Source organism: Vigna umbellata, chromosome 1 (genome assembly GCF_029865625.1).
Source record: "Vigna umbellata cultivar VRB3 chromosome 1, Vumbellata_1.0, whole genome shotgun sequence".
In the NCBI taxonomy this organism is placed as follows: domain Eukaryota; kingdom Viridiplantae; phylum Streptophyta; class Magnoliopsida; order Fabales; family Fabaceae; genus Vigna; species Vigna umbellata.
Window position 1 is genome coordinate 102060743 of NC_142165.1, and position 18247 is coordinate 102078989.

Sequence of the window (18247 nt, forward strand, 5' to 3'; positions counted from 1 at the left end):
GACACAGACAGAGACATATGTTTTCTCTCGTTGAATATAAAAAAGGTAACAAGGAGCCTAATTATGGTGTTTATATTGAACATTGACTGTGACAATTAAGAAATAATAATGGTATTAATAATAATAATAATTAGAGAAAGAGACTAAGAGACTAATTTTGTTGTGTTGGAAGTAAAAGTTAACTGCAGGTGACAGAGGCATGCCATTGGCAGCAGACACATAGAAAGACACTTTCACTGAAATTCTAAAAGAATAAAGATTTGTGTTTCATATATATATTTCTTTTAATGTTTGAATCGAATCCTTCATTGGTTCTTGGTAATCATCACTATCATTGCCTATTTCTATTGTTTTGTTTGCATTACCCTCCCTTCAACCCTTTTCTTAATTCCGTCTTTCTTCTTTGTTATATTTTATTAGTCTGTTGCGTCAAAGAGGCCCTGCAAACAAGGTTTCTGTTGTCAAGATTGGAGCTTTTTGCTCTGTGACTCGTTTGTTATCCTAACAATGCTTTATCCTCATCTGGGTATTTAGTTTTTGATTAAGATGGTGGAAGAAGACCATTTTCCTGTGGGTTTGCGTGTACTTGCGGTTGATGACGACCGAACTTATCTCACAGTGTTGGAGAATCTGCTTCGCAAATGCCAGTATAATGGTTTGTTATCTTTCTGTTTTAATTCACGATTCTGCATTGGTTTTGCGTCTCATCATCCTACTAGTAGTAAATTCTTGCATTTCTTTTACATATTATTCTCTTTCCATGTGAAGTTTTGGACTAATGAGACACGGATACCTTGTGGTTGACAATTGCAAGACCGGGATGTTCTTTCTCTTTTTCACCAAAAACAGTTTCTTTTTTTTTTCAAGACTGGTTTTCTTGCGTTGCAGCATTAATTTTATATCTATGAATCCTGTCATAATAATAAGTTTGATTAAGCGCTTGACAATTGAGTCTGCTTTGATTTATCTCACATCAGATTTATGTTTGTTTGTTTGTTTGTTCCAGTTACTGCAACTACTCAATCAGTGAAGGCTCTAGAAATGCTGAGGAAAAACAGAAACGAGTTTGACCTTGTTATCAGTGATGTGAATATGCCAGAAATGGATGGGTTTAAGCTGCTTCAGCAAGTGGGACTTGAGACGGACCTACCCGTTATCAGTAAGCACAAAAACTTTTTGTCTTCACATTCATTCAACTTCAGTATATTTTGTGTTTTCACAAAGCAAAGTTTGAGAGAAAATCAATCTCAGAATAGTGTTATGAACTTAAACTCTTGCGTTTTTGTGTGTTTGTTGTTATCTAGTGTTGTCAGGGTACGGTGATAAAGAACGGGTGATGAAAGGTGTCATATATGGTGCTTGTGACTTTTTAACCAAACCAGTTCGAATTCAAGAGTTACAGAACATATGGCAACATGTAGTGCGGAGGAAGATTGACAGCAAGGATAAGAATAAGACTGCAAGTGAGGAAAAAGACTGCAGTATGGCATGCAAGTTTGCAAATGAGGAGGAACCATGCACTGTTGCTGGGGAATGTAGTCAAGCCTTTGCACCAAAAACTAATGCAAACCAGAATATAAAAGTGGATCATAAAAGGAAAGAACGCTGTGAGGCTGAGGAAATAGAAGAAGATGACAAAGAGAACGATGAACCCTCCAATCAGAAGAAAACTCGTTTAGTTTGGGATACTGAGTTGCATAACAAATTTCTTGCTGCCATTAATCAGCTGGGAATTGACAGTGAGTGTGATAAAAGACATGTTACTTTTCTAATTTTTCTTGGAACTTAGTGTGCTCCTTTATGGATTTCATAGCTCCTAATGTAAGGTTTCTACAACTGTTAATGCAGAGGCTTTCCCCAAGAAAATACTTGACTTGATGAATATTGATGGACTTTCAAGAGAAAACGTAGCAAGCCATCTCCAGGTATGAACTCTAAAGTTCCATTTTATCCTAGTGGGTAATTTTCCTTATAAACAAGAGAATTAATGTTACGAAAATCTTTCAGATCTTATGATTCATTAAAAAATGAACAATCAAAGTTTATGAACAGTGTACACAATGAACTAACAACTCTGCTCTATATCTTGTGTTGTGGTAATTGTGCTTCTTTGTTTCACAGAAATTCAGACTCGGTCTCAAAAAGCCCAATCCTTACCACCGTATGGGTTCAGTTGATTGCTTTCGCACTTCATCTGAATCAGGAGCTATGTTGAGCACCACATCACCTTCATATGCATATGCACCTGGTGGAAGGTTTCGTGTGTTAAACTCTCCATCCTGCTTGAACACGAGAGGAATGAACTCATCTGCAATTGTTCAGGCTTCTCAGTCTCGAAACATTAACAGCAGTTCCATAAAAACAAATGGAAACATGCACTCGTCTATGTTTTCTGCAAATCAAACCTCAAGCTTATTGCAAGGCTTTCCAACATCAATGGAGGCTAACCTGTTTAAGCCGAACAACTCAGCAGCTGGTATTAGGAGGTTTAATATTAATCCACTTGATCACTCAGCTGCACTTAAAGATTTCTCTAGTTTCTCGGAAAATATAGCCACTGTTAGAAATGCAGCTAATATATCTCTTCCCGGTCTCTCCAATAATCATTTACTTTTTCAAGGAATTTCCCAACTTCAACATCATTCTGAAGCATCCAGAAATCATTCATCTTTTGGAGCTGCTGCTGTGAAAACACAATCTTTTGATCCAAACTCCTTTGGTTATTCTAAAATGGGGGGTGATTATAGTAATAAAAGGTGGCAGGAAGCAGCTCCGATATCTACCTGTCCTTCAAATACTTCTGCTGTCAGTAACGTTTTCAATAATGATCAACTACTTCAGCATAACTTTAAGTTGTCCTCATCCAATTTTTGCAGTAGGAACAGTCCAGTTGGTTTTTCTTCCAGTGTTCCTTTGGAGGATGATGTCCTAGGTGAGATGCTGCACCAAGAAGGCTTACTTGGGAATATCTTATTAGCTTCGTGTTACACCCAACATAACCAGGGAGGTTGCAGCAAAGACACAAGTCAAACCTTCAATTCCATAAATCCTGTCATTTCTCCTAATGGAGGCACTAGTTCCTTGGGACACAGCTATGAACAAAATAGTACAGTTGACAATAACATAATTGATGCATCTTTGGTTGGCCAAATGAATGGGGTAAATCCATCAATCACAGTGTGTAGTGAAGGTGAGAATTTCTATTCAATGAAGTCAAATGATGCGTATGTATTGCAGAGCATGAAGTCCGGTGAAGGACTCCTGCAGAATAGTTTGGAGTCCTTGGATGACATATTAAATGAAATAGACGAACAGGTATTTGATCAAATCTTTCTTCTTGCAATATCAAGTTTTTTTAATCCTGCCCTGAATGGTTTTTTTATTGCAATGATATGGTTTAAACAGTTTCCATAATCTAGTTTGGTCTGATTTAAGGAATATAACTGTGTTAAACTGCATCATTTCATGAAATACTACTTTTGATTCAGGATCTAAATGCGATTATGTTGATGAATGAAGACCTATAGAGTTGGATGCTTACGAAGATGGATCATGCAAATAACTCCTTCTGATTCCTTCCTTGAGTCATTTCATCGTGTGTAATATCGCAATGATGTAATTTCCTATTTCTCTAATGGACAAAGTACGTGCTACTTGTACAGCAGTAACGTCAAATTTCTCCACTTTCTCAGTGATCTGTTTATATAAAATAAACTATACATATGTCTTAACTTTTTAGTATTGGGTTCAGTTATATAATTTGATTTAAGTACGTGGAAGAATAAGAATGGAACTTGGTTTACGCTATAATGTAGACAAAATTTCTGCATGAATGTTCAGTGACACGTAGAAGGGATAAAATAACATAAGTGTGTCTATCAGGCTCTGCTATGCAACTATTATAAAATTTGCTGAATTAGACATAACTTTTAGCAGAAGATATCATTGTTTATTTCACTTGTCACTAATAGAATTTGTTGTTTTCAAGGATTTGATTTTTCGTAAAAAAATATAGTAATAGGGAACACTTTGGTTTTTATTATCTTAATATGGGAAGTGCATGTGCCTTGATAGAGAGGAATTTCACTAACTTGTCTCTTTCACTTAAATGCAGAAATGAACCTTAGTGCAAATTAGATATAAAAATAAAACGTTTACAACAAAATAAGTTCTTATATTTTAAGTGTAACGTATGAAAAAGAATATTTCAAAGAATTATGTAAGAAGGCATTATACTCTGACGCACGCAATAAGAAAATTATAGTTATATTTACTAATTTGTAACTTATCATCAAAACCATACTTACAAGTTGATTATAAAATATAATAGACATATTATTTCTATAAGTAATAATATGGCAATTTTTTATTGAGTCACTAATTGATACTATTTATAACCAATTGATACTATTTCTATAAGTGTCGGTGGCATTGATGACTAATTGATACTATTGATAACCAATCAATGTATATTGATAATTTATAAAACTAAAACTTCAATTTCAATTCACACTAAAGTTAGATTATTAAAACTTTTAAAATGAGACACATTTTAATTGAATTTCAGTAGTATTATACTTCTAAAAATTAAGGAATTGGATTGAAAATTTTGTTCATCATTAGAAAAACCAAAAAATATATATAGAATTTTAATAATATATAATTTTATATTTCTATTATTTATACATACATATATATATATATATATATATATATATATATATATATAACTTTTTAAGAATTTATATTATTTTACAATCAAAATACATCATTCAATAACTTTTTTGTGTATCATCTTTTAATTGGATAATTCTATTATGTGATAAATAAAAAATAATTTATTTATTTATTCATTCAATAAAATAAGTAATTAAATAATTCTCTTAAAAAAATAAGCAACACATAAGTTTTTTAATACTACTAGTTTTTATAATTTCGTTATTTTGATGAGTAATTAGTTGAAAAATATAAAAATAATACCATTTTTAGTGTATATATATATATATATATATATATATATATATATATATATATATAATTTTGTAAAAATAAGAAATTATTTAATCACTTATTTCATTAAATAAATTATTTTTTATTTATTAAAAGAAAAAAAAAGTCTAAATAAATATGAGATTAAAGGAAGATAGTAAATGTTTAGGATGTACACATGTCAGGTGTAAGTGGTATTTGTATCCTCTGCTTTTCAGTTAAGATAATAAGGTGTTAATTCATATTTAATAATAATAATAATAATAATAATAATAATAATAATAATATAAAAACTCTTGTAAAGAGTGATATAAGTTACTTGACTCTGGGTAGTAGCAATATGACATCAATGAATTACATTCACTGTACACCTGTACGATCACAATTCATCCACGGTCACAACTCTATCACACTTGCAAGATCAAAATCCAACGTTGAAGCAAAGCTAACCTTGAAACCTTGTACACCAAAACTGAAACAACCGTCTTTGGTGGTATTTTGTTCTGACTCTGTTGTTCTTGTGAAGAGTAACCCAATAGCATCATTGACATTGCTGTGGATGACGACGAAAGTGATGGAGGTGGTGAAAGGTCTGGACTTGAAGCGGTACATGGGACGGTGGTACGAGATTGCGTGTTTTCCGTCGAGGTTTCAGCCCAGTGACGGCGTCAACACAAGAGCCACCTACACTTTGGGCGATGACGGCACTGTGAGAGTTCTGAATGAAACTTGGAGCGGTGGGAAAAGAAGCTTCATCGAGGGCACTGCTCATAAGGCAGATCCCGATAGTGATGAGGCCAAATTGAAGGTCAGGTTTTGGGTTCCTCCTTTCTTACCCGTCATTCCTGTTACTGGGGATTACTGGGTTTTGTTCATCGATCCTGATTATCAGTATGCTCTCATTGGCCAACCTAGCAGGAGTTATCTTTGGGTAAGAACCCTATTTCCCTTTTAATTCTGCTTGGATCATCACCATGTATGTTCCTTCATATCACTAGAAATTGCAGATAAATCTGAAACCTTGAAAATTGTAGTCAAAGAACAATTTTTTAAATACATATGGACACACTCTTAGTATAAATGTCTCAAATATATATGATTGGGAGCTTTGATTTTCAGAAATGTGCATATGGCACTTATGGGAGCTTCAATCTCTAGAGGGGTTGTGTAGATAGATATCTGTCAGATGGAAACAGACCTTGTGAAAAGGATATATTGATTTTAACTGTGAAGTCTGAAAGTGTAAAATTGATTGTTTTTTGTATTGTGAATGTGTTGTTTATTAATGATTTGGTCACTTGGTATAGTAATTTGAGGTGATTTTGGTTTCTAGATATTGTCGAGGAAGAATGAAATGGATGAGGAAATTTACAAGGAGCTTGTTAAGAGAGCCAAGGATGAGGGCTATGATGTGAGCAGACTCCACAAGACTCCACACACGAATCCTCCACCTGAGAGAGAAGGTCCTGAGGACACCAAAGGCGTTTGGTGGTTCAAGTCCCTTCTGGGGAAATAGTAATTATATCTGAAGGTGAAAGAGAGTGTTTCATATCAGTAATAAAAGTAAATGCAAAATATACCAAGGTCATGATGATGATGATGATATGAACTTTGTAAAGTTTATCGTTGATGTTCTTATTGTGTTTGTTTTTAGTTGTTCTTGGTGAGAATCCAAACTTCAATACTTTACACCTATTTCCATGAGAAGTGTGAGATTCATGGTAAATTCAGATGGTTTTTATGGGAGTAGCTAGAAATAAAAGTAGAGTTGTTTCTGCGGAATTTCAGCTTTTTAACAAATATCTACCAAAAAAAAATATTATGTCAGCAAGCCGAACTATTTTTGGAAGAAAAAATAAATTATCTTTTCTTTCTGGATTAGAATTAGGTTAATTTATATGAATTATTTTAAAACTAAGGTTGTGTTTGGATTAGAATATGGATTTGGGGAAGTGAATTTGAGGAGAAAATGAAGTGAATGTGAGGTTTTTTAGATTAAGAGAAAGATGGTGAGAAAATGAAGAGATTTAAAATGATAGTTTATGAAAGATAGTGAGTGATGTGATGGATTTGATAGGTTAAAAAAATATTTTAATTGATAAAAATATGAAATATTATTTTTTTGTTATAACAATAATTTAAATAAAAACATAAGTGTTAATTATATTAAAATAAAATGTGAATTATTATTGTTATTAAACATAATATAAATCTAATATATAAGTATATACATATCACTATCTAATCTACTATTTATATAAATAGATGAGAATCAATATAAATCGGTCCTATTACATTGGTGGAGGAGAATCAATTCTTTCAAACTAAAATTGATTCATTTTTTTGTTCGCTTTCACTTAAATTTTTTCACTCAACGCCGTCTCTCTTTTCTTATCGCACTAGCTCACAGGATAAATATATATTTTTGGATGAGTTGGTTTTTTAGGATAATCTCCTCACTCTAGGATAAATATATTATTGATTTCATGACTTTTTAGGATAATCTCCTCACTTATAATTTTAAAATATCAATTAAAATTAAATGATATTTTATTTGGTTAAATTTAATTACAATTAAATTATAATTCATATTTAATTTAAATTATATTATATATTTTTTTTTATAATTTTATTTAAACTTTATTTTAAAAATTATAAATTTTTTTTTTAATATTTGTGAATATATATATGGTTATTAGTAAGTTTTAAAATACTTATCTGTATTCTTGTCATCCTATATAACAGATTAAAATAAGAATTAAACAATAAATGATAGTTGGATTGAAAAAATGACAATGTAAGCAATGTTGGTGTTTTAAACGTATTAAAGTTTTAAAACAAAATAATTCATTAAAGAAACGTAGTTTGATTTAACATATAGAAAAAGCAACCAGCGAAAATATGTAGAAAGAGATAGAAAAAATTCTCAGAAAAAGTCGCAGGGAAGGCCTGTTTCATGCATGCATGTGCCATGTTCAATAACCTTTCTTTCTATTTTCATTTTTTTTCATGTTTGAGGAGATGAAATAAAATTATGATAAACTTCTTTGTTTCCGATCTCATTATGCTATTCTGATGGACTATGAGGTTGAATAATATTTTTTAATTCAATTACAAATTTTGTAAGATAGATGGACGAGATTCATATGTTTTTGGTAATATAATTAAAGTGTTACCTATCTTAATATATATTAATCACAATTAAAATTAAAAATAATAATTTATATAATTAATTAATTAAATATTAAAACCATTCAAATATTATTAAACATTAGTGTTAAAAAATTAAGTGTCAACTTACAACTTAAGTAGTTAATAAAAGTAATAAACAAGATATATTTAGTTTAGGATTGAGAGAGTTGTATTCAGTTTGATGGATATTTAAAAATAGTATATACTTTTTTAAACTCGAGTTAATTTGACTTATGAGTTGGAGCCAATTTTACGGTTTTATTTTAATAATTTTAATAAATGTTAGACAAATTTATGTAATATCATAGAATGTATGTATTAATTTAAACATGTCTATGAATTTGACTCCTACTCTTCCATGCGCATTAAATATTTGGAGGGATGAAACGTATTTATAACGTTATGTATAATCTGTATAATAATACAACATTTCATAAAATTAATTATTTTCCCCAAAACAGTTTTACTATATGACTTAAATGTTTTGTTATGAATTTTCAGAGTTTATTTTTTATAACTCATTATTTTATTCAGGTACTTACTTATAAATAACTTTAATTCTGTTATTCATGCAAAAAAAAATGTTTCTTAACAGAAAAAATTCATTTAAAGCAATAATTGTCCTTTTAATCATTTAAAAATAATTTAAATATATATATTTTCATCTTTTAAAACACCTTTTCGGTTATGGTTAATAAAGAAGGAAATATATTTGCCGTAACTAAATAAATAATAGTATAGACTACAATGGAATTATGTAAACCTCACAATTCTTTACTGAATTCATATCATAAACCAAAGATCAAAATATCTCTTTTGAGGCGTCCAGATAATAAAACAAAATCATTGATTTAATCCAAATTACTATAATTTGTAAATTAATTTATTTTTTGAGTAGAGTTATGTTGTTAAACGACCTTTTCTTGTGTAGTTGAAAGTAACGAAATGCCAAAAAGATGGTTTATGGTGGGTTTTAACCAGTTTCAGATTATTATTTTTTGGATTCCAAATTTAGATTTTTCAGTCTTTTAAAATCTATATAAGTAAAACATAAATCTGATCTGGAAAAATTATAAAATACAGATCAGAAATAAAAAACAGATTTAATGAAATGATTCTAAACAGAACAAAAGAGTGCAAAAGTGGACCAGATTGGGTAAAACAGATTTTTTGCCCACCCTAGATGTAACAGTTGGAAAAGCAACAAAAACAGCAAACATTCCAAAAATAACAATGTAAGGCTGGCCAACCATTTATGCGCGAAAATGTGTGGAAATAGATCAAAAAAATAATATTTGTGAGTCAATCTCACTCACCAATTCGTTTTCCTGTTTTCCATTACATTCCCTCGAGGATTCTTCTGAGAAAAACTCGCAGGGAATGCATGTTTCATCCATTCAATAGATCGAGGTTCGAACATCAGTTTTGGGTATGCATGCTTGTTTCTTTCTATTTTCCTTTTTTTCATGTTTGCGGAGATGAAACTAAAATTATGATCAACTTTTTTGTTTCTGAACCCTTTATGCTATTCTGATTGACACAAGAAAAAATTGATGATGAGGTTGAATAATACGAGAATGAAGTGGGATTATTCCAGTAGGCGTGTAACATCCAAAAGGAAAATATTAAGAGAAATTTGAAACCATTACTATATGAGCACAAACGTAGGAATTTTAAGGCAAATGAACGTTTTAAGGATTGATTGATTGATTGTTTGTTTCACTTGACATTGACTCGGTTTAGTTTGGACTGTAACAGGAAAAGAACAAAATGCTCAGAAGCTTGTTTCTGATTTTCTTCTTGGTTCATGGAATAGTAGCACAAAAACCTGCAGTTGCACCAAAAGTTGCTTCCCCGAAATGGTCAACATTAAGTGGTTGGTATCCGTAGGACTTTTTGTTTCTCTGAAAAATGGCTTCCCTGGCTCATTGATGTGATTGTTTGTTGATGTTGCAGGCAATGAGCCTCTTGTAATAGCCCGTGGTGGTTATTCGGGACTCTTCCCTGAAGGCTCTCCAGACGCCATTACATTGGCACGAGACATCAGCATCTTATTTTGCAATCTTCAGTTGTCAAAAGATGGCGGGGCCTTTTGCATCACGGGATCTACACTTGACAATGGAACAACTATAGAGTTCTTCGATCCTAAGGAAAGTACCTATAATATTAATGGGAAGGACGTGAAAGGACACTTTTCAGTGGATTACAATTCCGAACAGATTGGCATGAATGTATCAGGTGAGTTAATAGATTATAGGCTGAAATAGGAGCAATAAAAAACTACTGTTAGGTTTGAGCTTTGAAATTGAAGGTTTGGTCTGTGATCTGCAGTGATTCAGGCCATATTTTCACGACCCAGTGCTTACGATGGTCTTGATCCAATTCTCAACCTTGATAGTCTGCTGAGCACGAAAAACCCCCCCAGGTTTTGGTTGAATGTTCAGGTTTTACTCCTTCTGAATTCGGGACCTTCTTTGAGAATTGAAACTCTACAAGCACCACGCCACATTCCTAGATTCTTTCTGTTTACCAAATTATTATAATATTAATTGCGTGTTCTGTTGCAGAATGCAGCATTCTACCAAGAAAAGGGAGTAAAGGTGGAAGATATTGTTTTGGAATTATTGGATTCCTATCGAATAGAATTTGTTTCAGCTTCAGATATGGGCTTCTTGAAGAGTCTCAGTCAGAAATCTAACAATACCAAGGTCGTCTTTCAACTTCTTAACGCTAAGGATGTCGAACCTTCAACCAAGAAGCCATATGAAAGTATTATAAAGGATATTGCTACAATCAAGTCATTTGCATCAGGCATAATAGTCCCAAAAGATTACATATGGCCCATTAAAGCAGACAAATATCTGGGACTTCCCACCACAGTTGTGGCTGATGCCCATAAATCTGGACTAGAAGTCTATGCTTCTGGTTTTGCTAATGATTTTTTTGCTAGCTATTCTTATAACTATGATCCTACCGCTGAGTACCTTCAATTTTTCGACAAGGGAGATTCTGTTGATGGTGTTGTCACCGATTTCCCATCAACAGCATCAAATGCAATATGTGAGATGTCAAACCTTCCACTTAAATTCACAATCTATTTCTAACTTGAAGATCACCTCTTCAACTTTCTAACAGATATTTTGTTTTACAGTTTGCTTTTCACACAACAATACCTTGCCCAAAAAAGGTATATTATCAATCTTAAAATGTTCTCAATCATACCCCAGACGGACAAGACACGGAAAACAGGTGGATGACAAATTTACCTTATAAATTTGATTTTGTAGGACCAACTTTGGTCATAAGCAACAATGGTGCAAGCGGAATTTATCCAGGCAGCAGTGATCTTGCATATAAGCAAGCAATAGATGACGGTGCTGACATTATAGATTGTTCAGTTCAAATGACAAGAGATGGCATTGCCTTCTGCTCAAATAGCTCAGACCTAGGCCCAGATACCAACGCAATGACTAAATTTATGTCTCGATCTTCCAAAGTCCCAGATATTCAACCAAAATCTGGAATATTCTCCTTTGACCTTTCCTGGAGTGAGATTCAGAAATTAAAACGTAAATACTTCTAAAGAACTTCAAGGATTCAAGTTCAGATTCAACCTTTGAGATTTCAACAATGAAATTACAGTACAAATTTCTTGTTTCAGCTCATATTGTTAAAAACGGCGATTTCCAAAGAAACCCTGCAAACAAAAGCAGCGGTAAATTGATCACCCTTCAAGATTTTCTGGAGTTAGCCAAGACAAAGGCAGTTCCTGGCGTTTTGATAAACATTCAGGTAAGCAATATCACTACTTTTGGATTTCTCACAAAAATTTAAACTAGTTATTAAGGTACATGTTAAGAAGGATGTGTTACTGCAATCGTTTTCCTTCTATTTGAAAATTTTCTATTATTGCGAACTCCAATTGCCTCACAGAATGCGGCGTACCTTGCATCAAAAAAGGGTCTTGACATTGTGGATGCTGTTAGCAGTGCCTTGAAAAACGCCACCTTCGACAAGCAACAAGTCCTGGTTCAATCAGATGACAGCTCGGTCCTATCTAAGTTTAAAGATAACCCGTCTTACAAAAGGGTACTATTTTTGAGTGAAAAGATTGGTAGCGTGCCCAAAAAAACAGCGGAAGAGATAAAAAAGTATGCGGATGCAGTGAATGTTCCAAAAACCTCTGTTATCGAAGTATATGCCTCTTACTTGTATCGATTGACCAATGTTGTTAAGGAGTTGAAAGATGCAAACCTCACAGTATTCGTCCGTACACTTAAAAATGAATACACATCACTGGCATTCGACTACTGGTCAGACCCTAATATCGAGATTGCTACTTACATCCAGACTGCTATGGTTGATGGAGTAGTCACCGACTTTCCTGGCACTTCGAGTAGATTCGTCTGTAAGTCATTCCACTCTCCATGCCTAAGCAAAACAATAATGCCAGTTACTACGAGTCTAACTTAAGCATTTCTATTTTGTTATCCGTATATAAGCATATGCTTGAACTCCATCTACCCTTTTATAACTTGCAGGGAGTCCCTGTAGCGATATTAACAATCAATTTGCTATCTTACCGGCCAGACCTGGTGATCTACTGAAAACTATCCCAGCCCAGGACCAGCCACAAGCGCAGGCACCACTTCCTCCTCTTCAGGTTGCAAACGTTGTTGATCCACCTCTTCCTCCAGTCAGCGACGCTTCTAAACCGGCTGAAACTCGGCCTGCTGATGATGCTACACCTGCTGATGATGCTACACCTGCTGCCGACGGTCCTGCAGCTTCAGCCGCCACGGCAGAGCTTGCTAACTGTGGCCTCTCAGCTGCCATTTTGGTGCTTGCTACGCTCTTGCACAGAAATTAATGTGATAAACATAGCAAAATCTAGAGAACACTAACTTAACCCTAACATTGGTTCTACAATTACATTCCATCTTGTATCATAGAAACAACGAGATTGGTTCTACAATTCTTATTAATGGGTTATTCATCAGGCAACCCTTTTGCCAACGCTTGCATTTGGATTATTGGGAATTGTGTCAATACTGCAATATAAACGCAAAATCCATGCCAAAATGCAAAATTTTATAAGCTTGCAACGAAATACACTGCGTCGAGTATTTAAAGGGCACAATGCTGAAGGACATTGTATAGAATTATAATTATAATTATTAAAACAATTGCACATACAGTAATTAATCTTCTTTCTTCAAATGCAATCGTAACAACTTTAAATGACTTCCCCAATCATACAATTACACAACAATTTAAGAATTGGATTCTATTACAATCTAACTATAAATATATTGTTACATGAATGGAACAAGTACGGTTCAAACTCCTATACAAACCGTTGATGAACATTACATAGAAAATCAGAAATATAAACATTGATATAGAATATTGTGACTAGTTATTCCGTGAAATGTACACCAAGCGTGTTTTCTTAGACAGCTCGAAGATAACCGAATAGCAGAACTTCACTTTAAGCCCATCCTGCAGGCATGTTGCATGAAACAAGTTTAAAAACAAGTTTAAAAACATCAAGTTACAAAAGTTTAAGAACATCACAGCATCAAAAAATACCTGAAATTAAAATACAGCAAACGCATCGACCACATGTCACACACTACTCAAATACCAAAAAATTAAAGTAAATTAGGGTTTCCAGGGAGGGTACAAAGTGAAACCAAAACCATGCAGAACCGATCAACGATACGTTCGTCGGACGATGTATGGAATGAGAGAGGAAAGAAATAACCGATGAGATCGGGAAAGGCGTTTTTCCCTTCTCTCACTCCATACACCTCTGACAAATACTACGTTGAGACATTGCCGACGATGGAAATATTCGAGCGCGAATCACGGAGGCTCAGATCTATCACAACGACAGATCGGAAGTCGAAAAACAACACCACCACGGATGGCTGCAACAAGATCACACAAGCGATAACGTTGCCTCGCCACCGGCGACCGATGTTTGACGGCGACCGACGTATCGGGTCCACACTCCAAAACAATCTTCACAGCCTCTTTTGGTTCAGAGAAACAGAAGAGAACAAGCCATGGCCCTGAAGTATAAAAGAAAAAGAAAAAGAAAAAAAGGAACAAGTAATTTAGCAGTGTCAATTGAGACACTGAAAGAGGGATAAAGAGAGAGAAGAAAAGAAATGCGCCAATTATTATTGTTATTATTAAGAAAATATGGAGGTGCAGGATGAAACAAATGGAATAGCCACGAGATTAGGGTTTTGTGGAAGCATCAAAGCAGAGACATCTCATTCAGGGAGGAGGGAGTGTGGCGGCAACAGAAACCCTAATCTGCTTGAACATCTGCAGTGGCTAATATTTATATTGGGAAATCTAGCAAAGGTTGTTCCGTGTTTTCCAATTCTACCCTGCTGGTGCCTTGTGGTGCAGGACTGGGGGTGAGGTATTTTAGTCATTCAATAGTCAAGATCTCCCCTGCAAAAATTACTGATTCTATTTTGTAAAAGTAGAAAATATACATGTTGTGTCTTTAACTTTTTTACCTCTAAAATTATTTTTATTAAAAAAAAAATTATAAAAATGATAATAATATTTTTATAACAATAAAAATTATGGTAATAATTATAGAAAAAGTTATCAAAATGTTATGAATAAAGATAAAACTGTAAAAAAATTATGTATGGGAAAATAGTTAAATAGTAGTATATATTATATATTAATTAATACATATTAAATAAAATTAATATTTGATTATAGATTTTGTTTTTGAGTCATTTTTAATCTAGTTCTATAAAATTAAAAAGTAATTTCAATTCACAAATTTTAAGAGAAATTTTTTTATTTAAAATTAAAAATTAAAAAATAATGTTGTCATTTTTAAATTTAATATTAAAATATGATCATATGATAAATTAATATTGTAAAGATCCAGAAAATAGAATAATAGAGTAGATAAAGGTATTAAAATAATTGAACTGAACTTTTAAATGTTGAAATACACCAACAGTATAAATAGAAATTTCTAAACACTCAGATCATTATCTTAAAACTGTTTATCTCTCTAGAAACACTATTTCCTAATTTCCCTCTCCCTTCTCTCTATATTTTCTCACTGAAGATTCATCTAATCGGTGATCAGAAGCTTCCTAGACGATCCAGACGTCAAGAGCTTCCTATCCAATCGATCAATTGTGTTTAGAACTGGTAAGTTTCGTTCTCTGGTTTTAGTGAATTTTTATTTTTGCTTCATGCAAGGAACCATCCTGTTTGCATGTGTTACGTATTCTGTCTTCCTTTTCTGATTTCATTGTGGTTCTACGGTTGGTCCTCTTTCACCAATCGGTAGTTCATAGGTGTTCTTAGGATTCTCTTACGGTTCAAACAAATTTGTTGGATGTGTAGAAGTTGTTCGGTTTTGTTAAAGGTAAGGGAAGCTAGTTGATTTAATTATGATTTTTTATGTATGAAATTACTGTTTGGATGGTTGCATGTATATGAATTGAATGTTTGATTGAATTGTGTTGAATTGATGAATAATGGAACTTGTGAACTGGTTGAAATCTCTGCATAAGTGTTCGGTCTGTTCTGGTTTTGAGAGAGTGAGTACGTGAAAATGAGAGTTTGGGGTCGAGAGTGAGGTTGGTCAGTGGGAAGAGTCTGAGCAAGTGTATTTAGACCTGTTAGAACCTTTAAGTCCTCCTATAATGTGTCAAAAGTAGGAAAATGAATTTTTGGTCATTTAGTTGTGATTATGCAGGATTTGGGATGAAATATGATAAGAGATTCTTTAGGATGATGTTAGAAAGATTTAGGTACTCTTGGATAGGTGTAAGTGTGTATATGATTCGTGTTTGGAAGATTAGAAGTTTGGGAAAATGTTTAGTTTTGGTAAAATTTGATGTGTTCATAATTATGCAGAAGTTTCTGCAGAATTATGCAGAAAACTGAGGATTCGCTGTTGACCGCTCGGTCATGCGCTGATTGGTCATTCGGCCATATTCAGGTGCTCGATCATTAATTGGGTTCATTCTCTTTGGAGTCTTACCAGTTCATGACCGTTCGGTATTAGGTGTGGGTGGTCTTCCTCTAGTGTTCAGTGTTAACTGAGTTCTGCTTCTGTGGAGTTTTCAGTTAATGACCGGACGGTCTTGCACTAGTACCCGGTCTGGTATTGATGTTCGGTCTTAACTGTGTTTGGCCTCTGATGGGCCTTACCTGTTAAATGACCGTTCGATCATGCTTTAAAGTTCATTCCTAAGAGAGTATTCTGTTAGAATCGCTGCAACGGAATTATTAGCGTGGAACAAACCAAGAGGGGGGGGGTGAATTGGTTATATACTTTTATTGTGCCTTTTATTATTTTTCTCTTAATTTTTCTTACTGGGCGAATGATTAAATATAAATGACAGAGTAAGGGAAAGAGAAAAATTACACAGGTGATTTTATCCTGGTTCAGATCACTAGGATCCTACGTCCAGTCGCTTATCTCAAATAAGATAAACCTTTTTCACTAACACAAAACACTTACAAATATTAGTCACAAAGAAAAACAATTTGTAAGAGTTTAGAAATACCACCTCTCTTGAAACCACAAGAGATGAACTTACACTTCCTTTGAATCTTCACAAAGGATGATACCACCTCTCTTGAAACCACAAGAGACGAACTTACACTTCCTTTGAATCTTCACAAAGGATGACCACCTCCTTCGAATGCTTCACGAAGGATGATTCTCTTCCACGCACTTCCTCGGACACACCAAGGATGAACAAGCTATTCCTCTGTCACCGCAATAGCACTTCAGGACTTTGCAGACAAGAGTTTCCTTAGCTTCAACAATCTCACATAGTTCTCAAAGAGTTCAGAGATCTTTTGCACAAGGGAAGAGTTATTTTTGAGATAAAGAGTGAGCCATTTTATAGACTCAGCCTAATACCCTTCCATTCTTCGAAAACAGGTCATCTAACGCATTTAATCGATTAACATAAATATTAATCGATTAATAATGAGTACAACGGCTAGTTTTTCAAATCTGAAACCCCCAACGGCTAGTTTTTCAAATCTGAAACCCCCAACGGCTAGTGTTAATTGATTATTCTCAGGAATAATCGATTAACTAAATAAATCAAATATAAATTACAAGAATCAACCCTAATACATATTTGAGCACCATTACATCAACTTTGATTATTATAAAAGCTTTATAAAATACAGAGATCTTCAATTTGTCTTTATGAATCTTGACTTGTGCAAATCTGTTCATCATCAAAACTTTATCTTTGATTTTTGCTAACATATTCTGTCTAAGTCCAGAGTGTTCGGTTTTAAGTGGTACTTTGTCTTGGTAGTGCTCGAACTTGTATTAGTGTTTGGTCTTTCCCTGGTGATTTAGTCCTTAATAGTGTTCGGTCATTTCCTTAACCTTACCGAGTATGGACCATTCGGTCCTGTTTTGTGGATAGTGAAGACCGCTCGGTCTTACACTAAGTGTTCGGTTTAAGTTCTTAGTATTCAGGCCAAGATCTAAGTGTTCGGTTGTTATAGTGTTTGACCCTCAAATTGTATTTGGCTCATGTTTGAGCCTTATTCTTCAAATTGACCGCTCGTTCATATAATTATGTGTGATAGTCGTTACCGATCGGTTCTATACTGGGATAGTGAGAAACTGTTCGGTCTCCAACATTCATAGGGTGTTCAGCCTTGTTTATAGGTTGTGTTGATCTTTTTCGTTCAGTTTGATTTTAATTAAATGTGTTATGGATGAAGAAATATGATGACATTAAAGTATGATGTGATTTGTATTATATGGATATGAAGGAGTATTCTAGGGAGGAATATCTCAGGATTTGTTATTGAATGGTAGAGTATGAACGTGGTTATGCTTAGATGGCGTTTATCCTGATATTCTGTGATTACTCATTCTCAAGTAGAGAGGAGTAAATCATGTGTGAGAAAGGCAGGAGGTCCTAGTCCATAAGGTGAACTTGGGCGAGGTATAACGGACTAACCTCGGGTGGCAGCTGTTGAGGGCATTCCAGCTATTACATCACCCGTGTGCACAAACGTCGTA

The 18247-nt window shown here is 33.8% G+C and overlaps 2 protein-coding genes, 1 long non-coding RNA gene and 1 pseudogene across 3 annotated transcripts; 3 read left to right on the forward strand and 1 right to left on the reverse strand.

Moving 5' to 3' along the window:
- The first annotated feature begins 292 nt into the window (after positions 1–292).
- Positions 293–3675, forward strand: LOC148206999 (two-component response regulator ARR12-like; annotated as a pseudogene).
- Positions 3676–5320: 1645 nt separating this feature from the next.
- Positions 5321–6684, forward strand: LOC148207000 (temperature-induced lipocalin-1-like). Its single transcript, XM_088105238.1, has 2 exons — positions 5321–5920; positions 6323–6684. Exons 1-2 carry the CDS (start codon positions 5330–5332, stop codon positions 6503–6505), a joined length of 774 nt encoding a protein of 257 aa, XP_087961364.1. The 5' UTR covers positions 5321–5329; the 3' UTR covers positions 6506–6684.
- Positions 6685–9488: 2804 nt separating this feature from the next.
- Positions 9489–13686, forward strand: LOC124835218 (glycerophosphodiester phosphodiesterase GDPDL7-like). The gene is made up of 10 exons (XM_088105239.1): positions 9489–9610; positions 9940–10057; positions 10138–10419; positions 10513–10625; positions 10749–11241; positions 11333–11368; positions 11469–11750; positions 11843–11973; positions 12115–12589; positions 12723–13686. The coding sequence occupies exons 1-10, from the start codon at positions 9566–9568 to the stop codon at positions 13049–13051; spliced, it is 2304 nt and encodes a 767-aa protein (XP_087961365.1). The 5' UTR covers positions 9489–9565; the 3' UTR covers positions 13052–13686.
- On the reverse strand, positions 13375–14559 carry LOC148207001 (uncharacterized). Its single transcript, XR_015783892.1, has 2 exons — positions 13774–14559; positions 13375–13683 (listed from the first exon to the last, which is right to left on the reverse strand). It is a non-coding gene; the product is annotated as an uncharacterized LOC148207001 (long non-coding RNA).
- Between the last annotated feature and the right edge of the window lie 3688 nt (positions 14560–18247).

Excerpts from the sequence above, each read along its gene's own strand:
- LOC148207000 (XM_088105238.1), top strand. The coding sequence starts at position 5,330 with ATGACATCAATGAATTACATTCACTGTACACCTGTACGATCACAATTC. Across the intron at positions 5,921-6,322 it reads CTAGCAGGAGTTATCTTTGG|ATATTGTCGAGGAAGAATGA; the intron begins GTAAGAACCCTA and ends TTTGGTTTCTAG.
- LOC124835218 (XM_088105239.1), top strand. The coding sequence starts at position 9,566 with ATGTTTCATCCATTCAATAGATCGAGGTTCGAACATCAGTTTTGG. Across the intron at positions 9,611-9,939 it reads GGTTCGAACATCAGTTTTGG|GAAAAGAACAAAATGCTCAG; the intron begins GTATGCATGCTT and ends GGACTGTAACAG. Across the intron at positions 11,974-12,114 it reads GCGTTTTGATAAACATTCAG|AATGCGGCGTACCTTGCATC; the intron begins GTAAGCAATATC and ends ATTGCCTCACAG.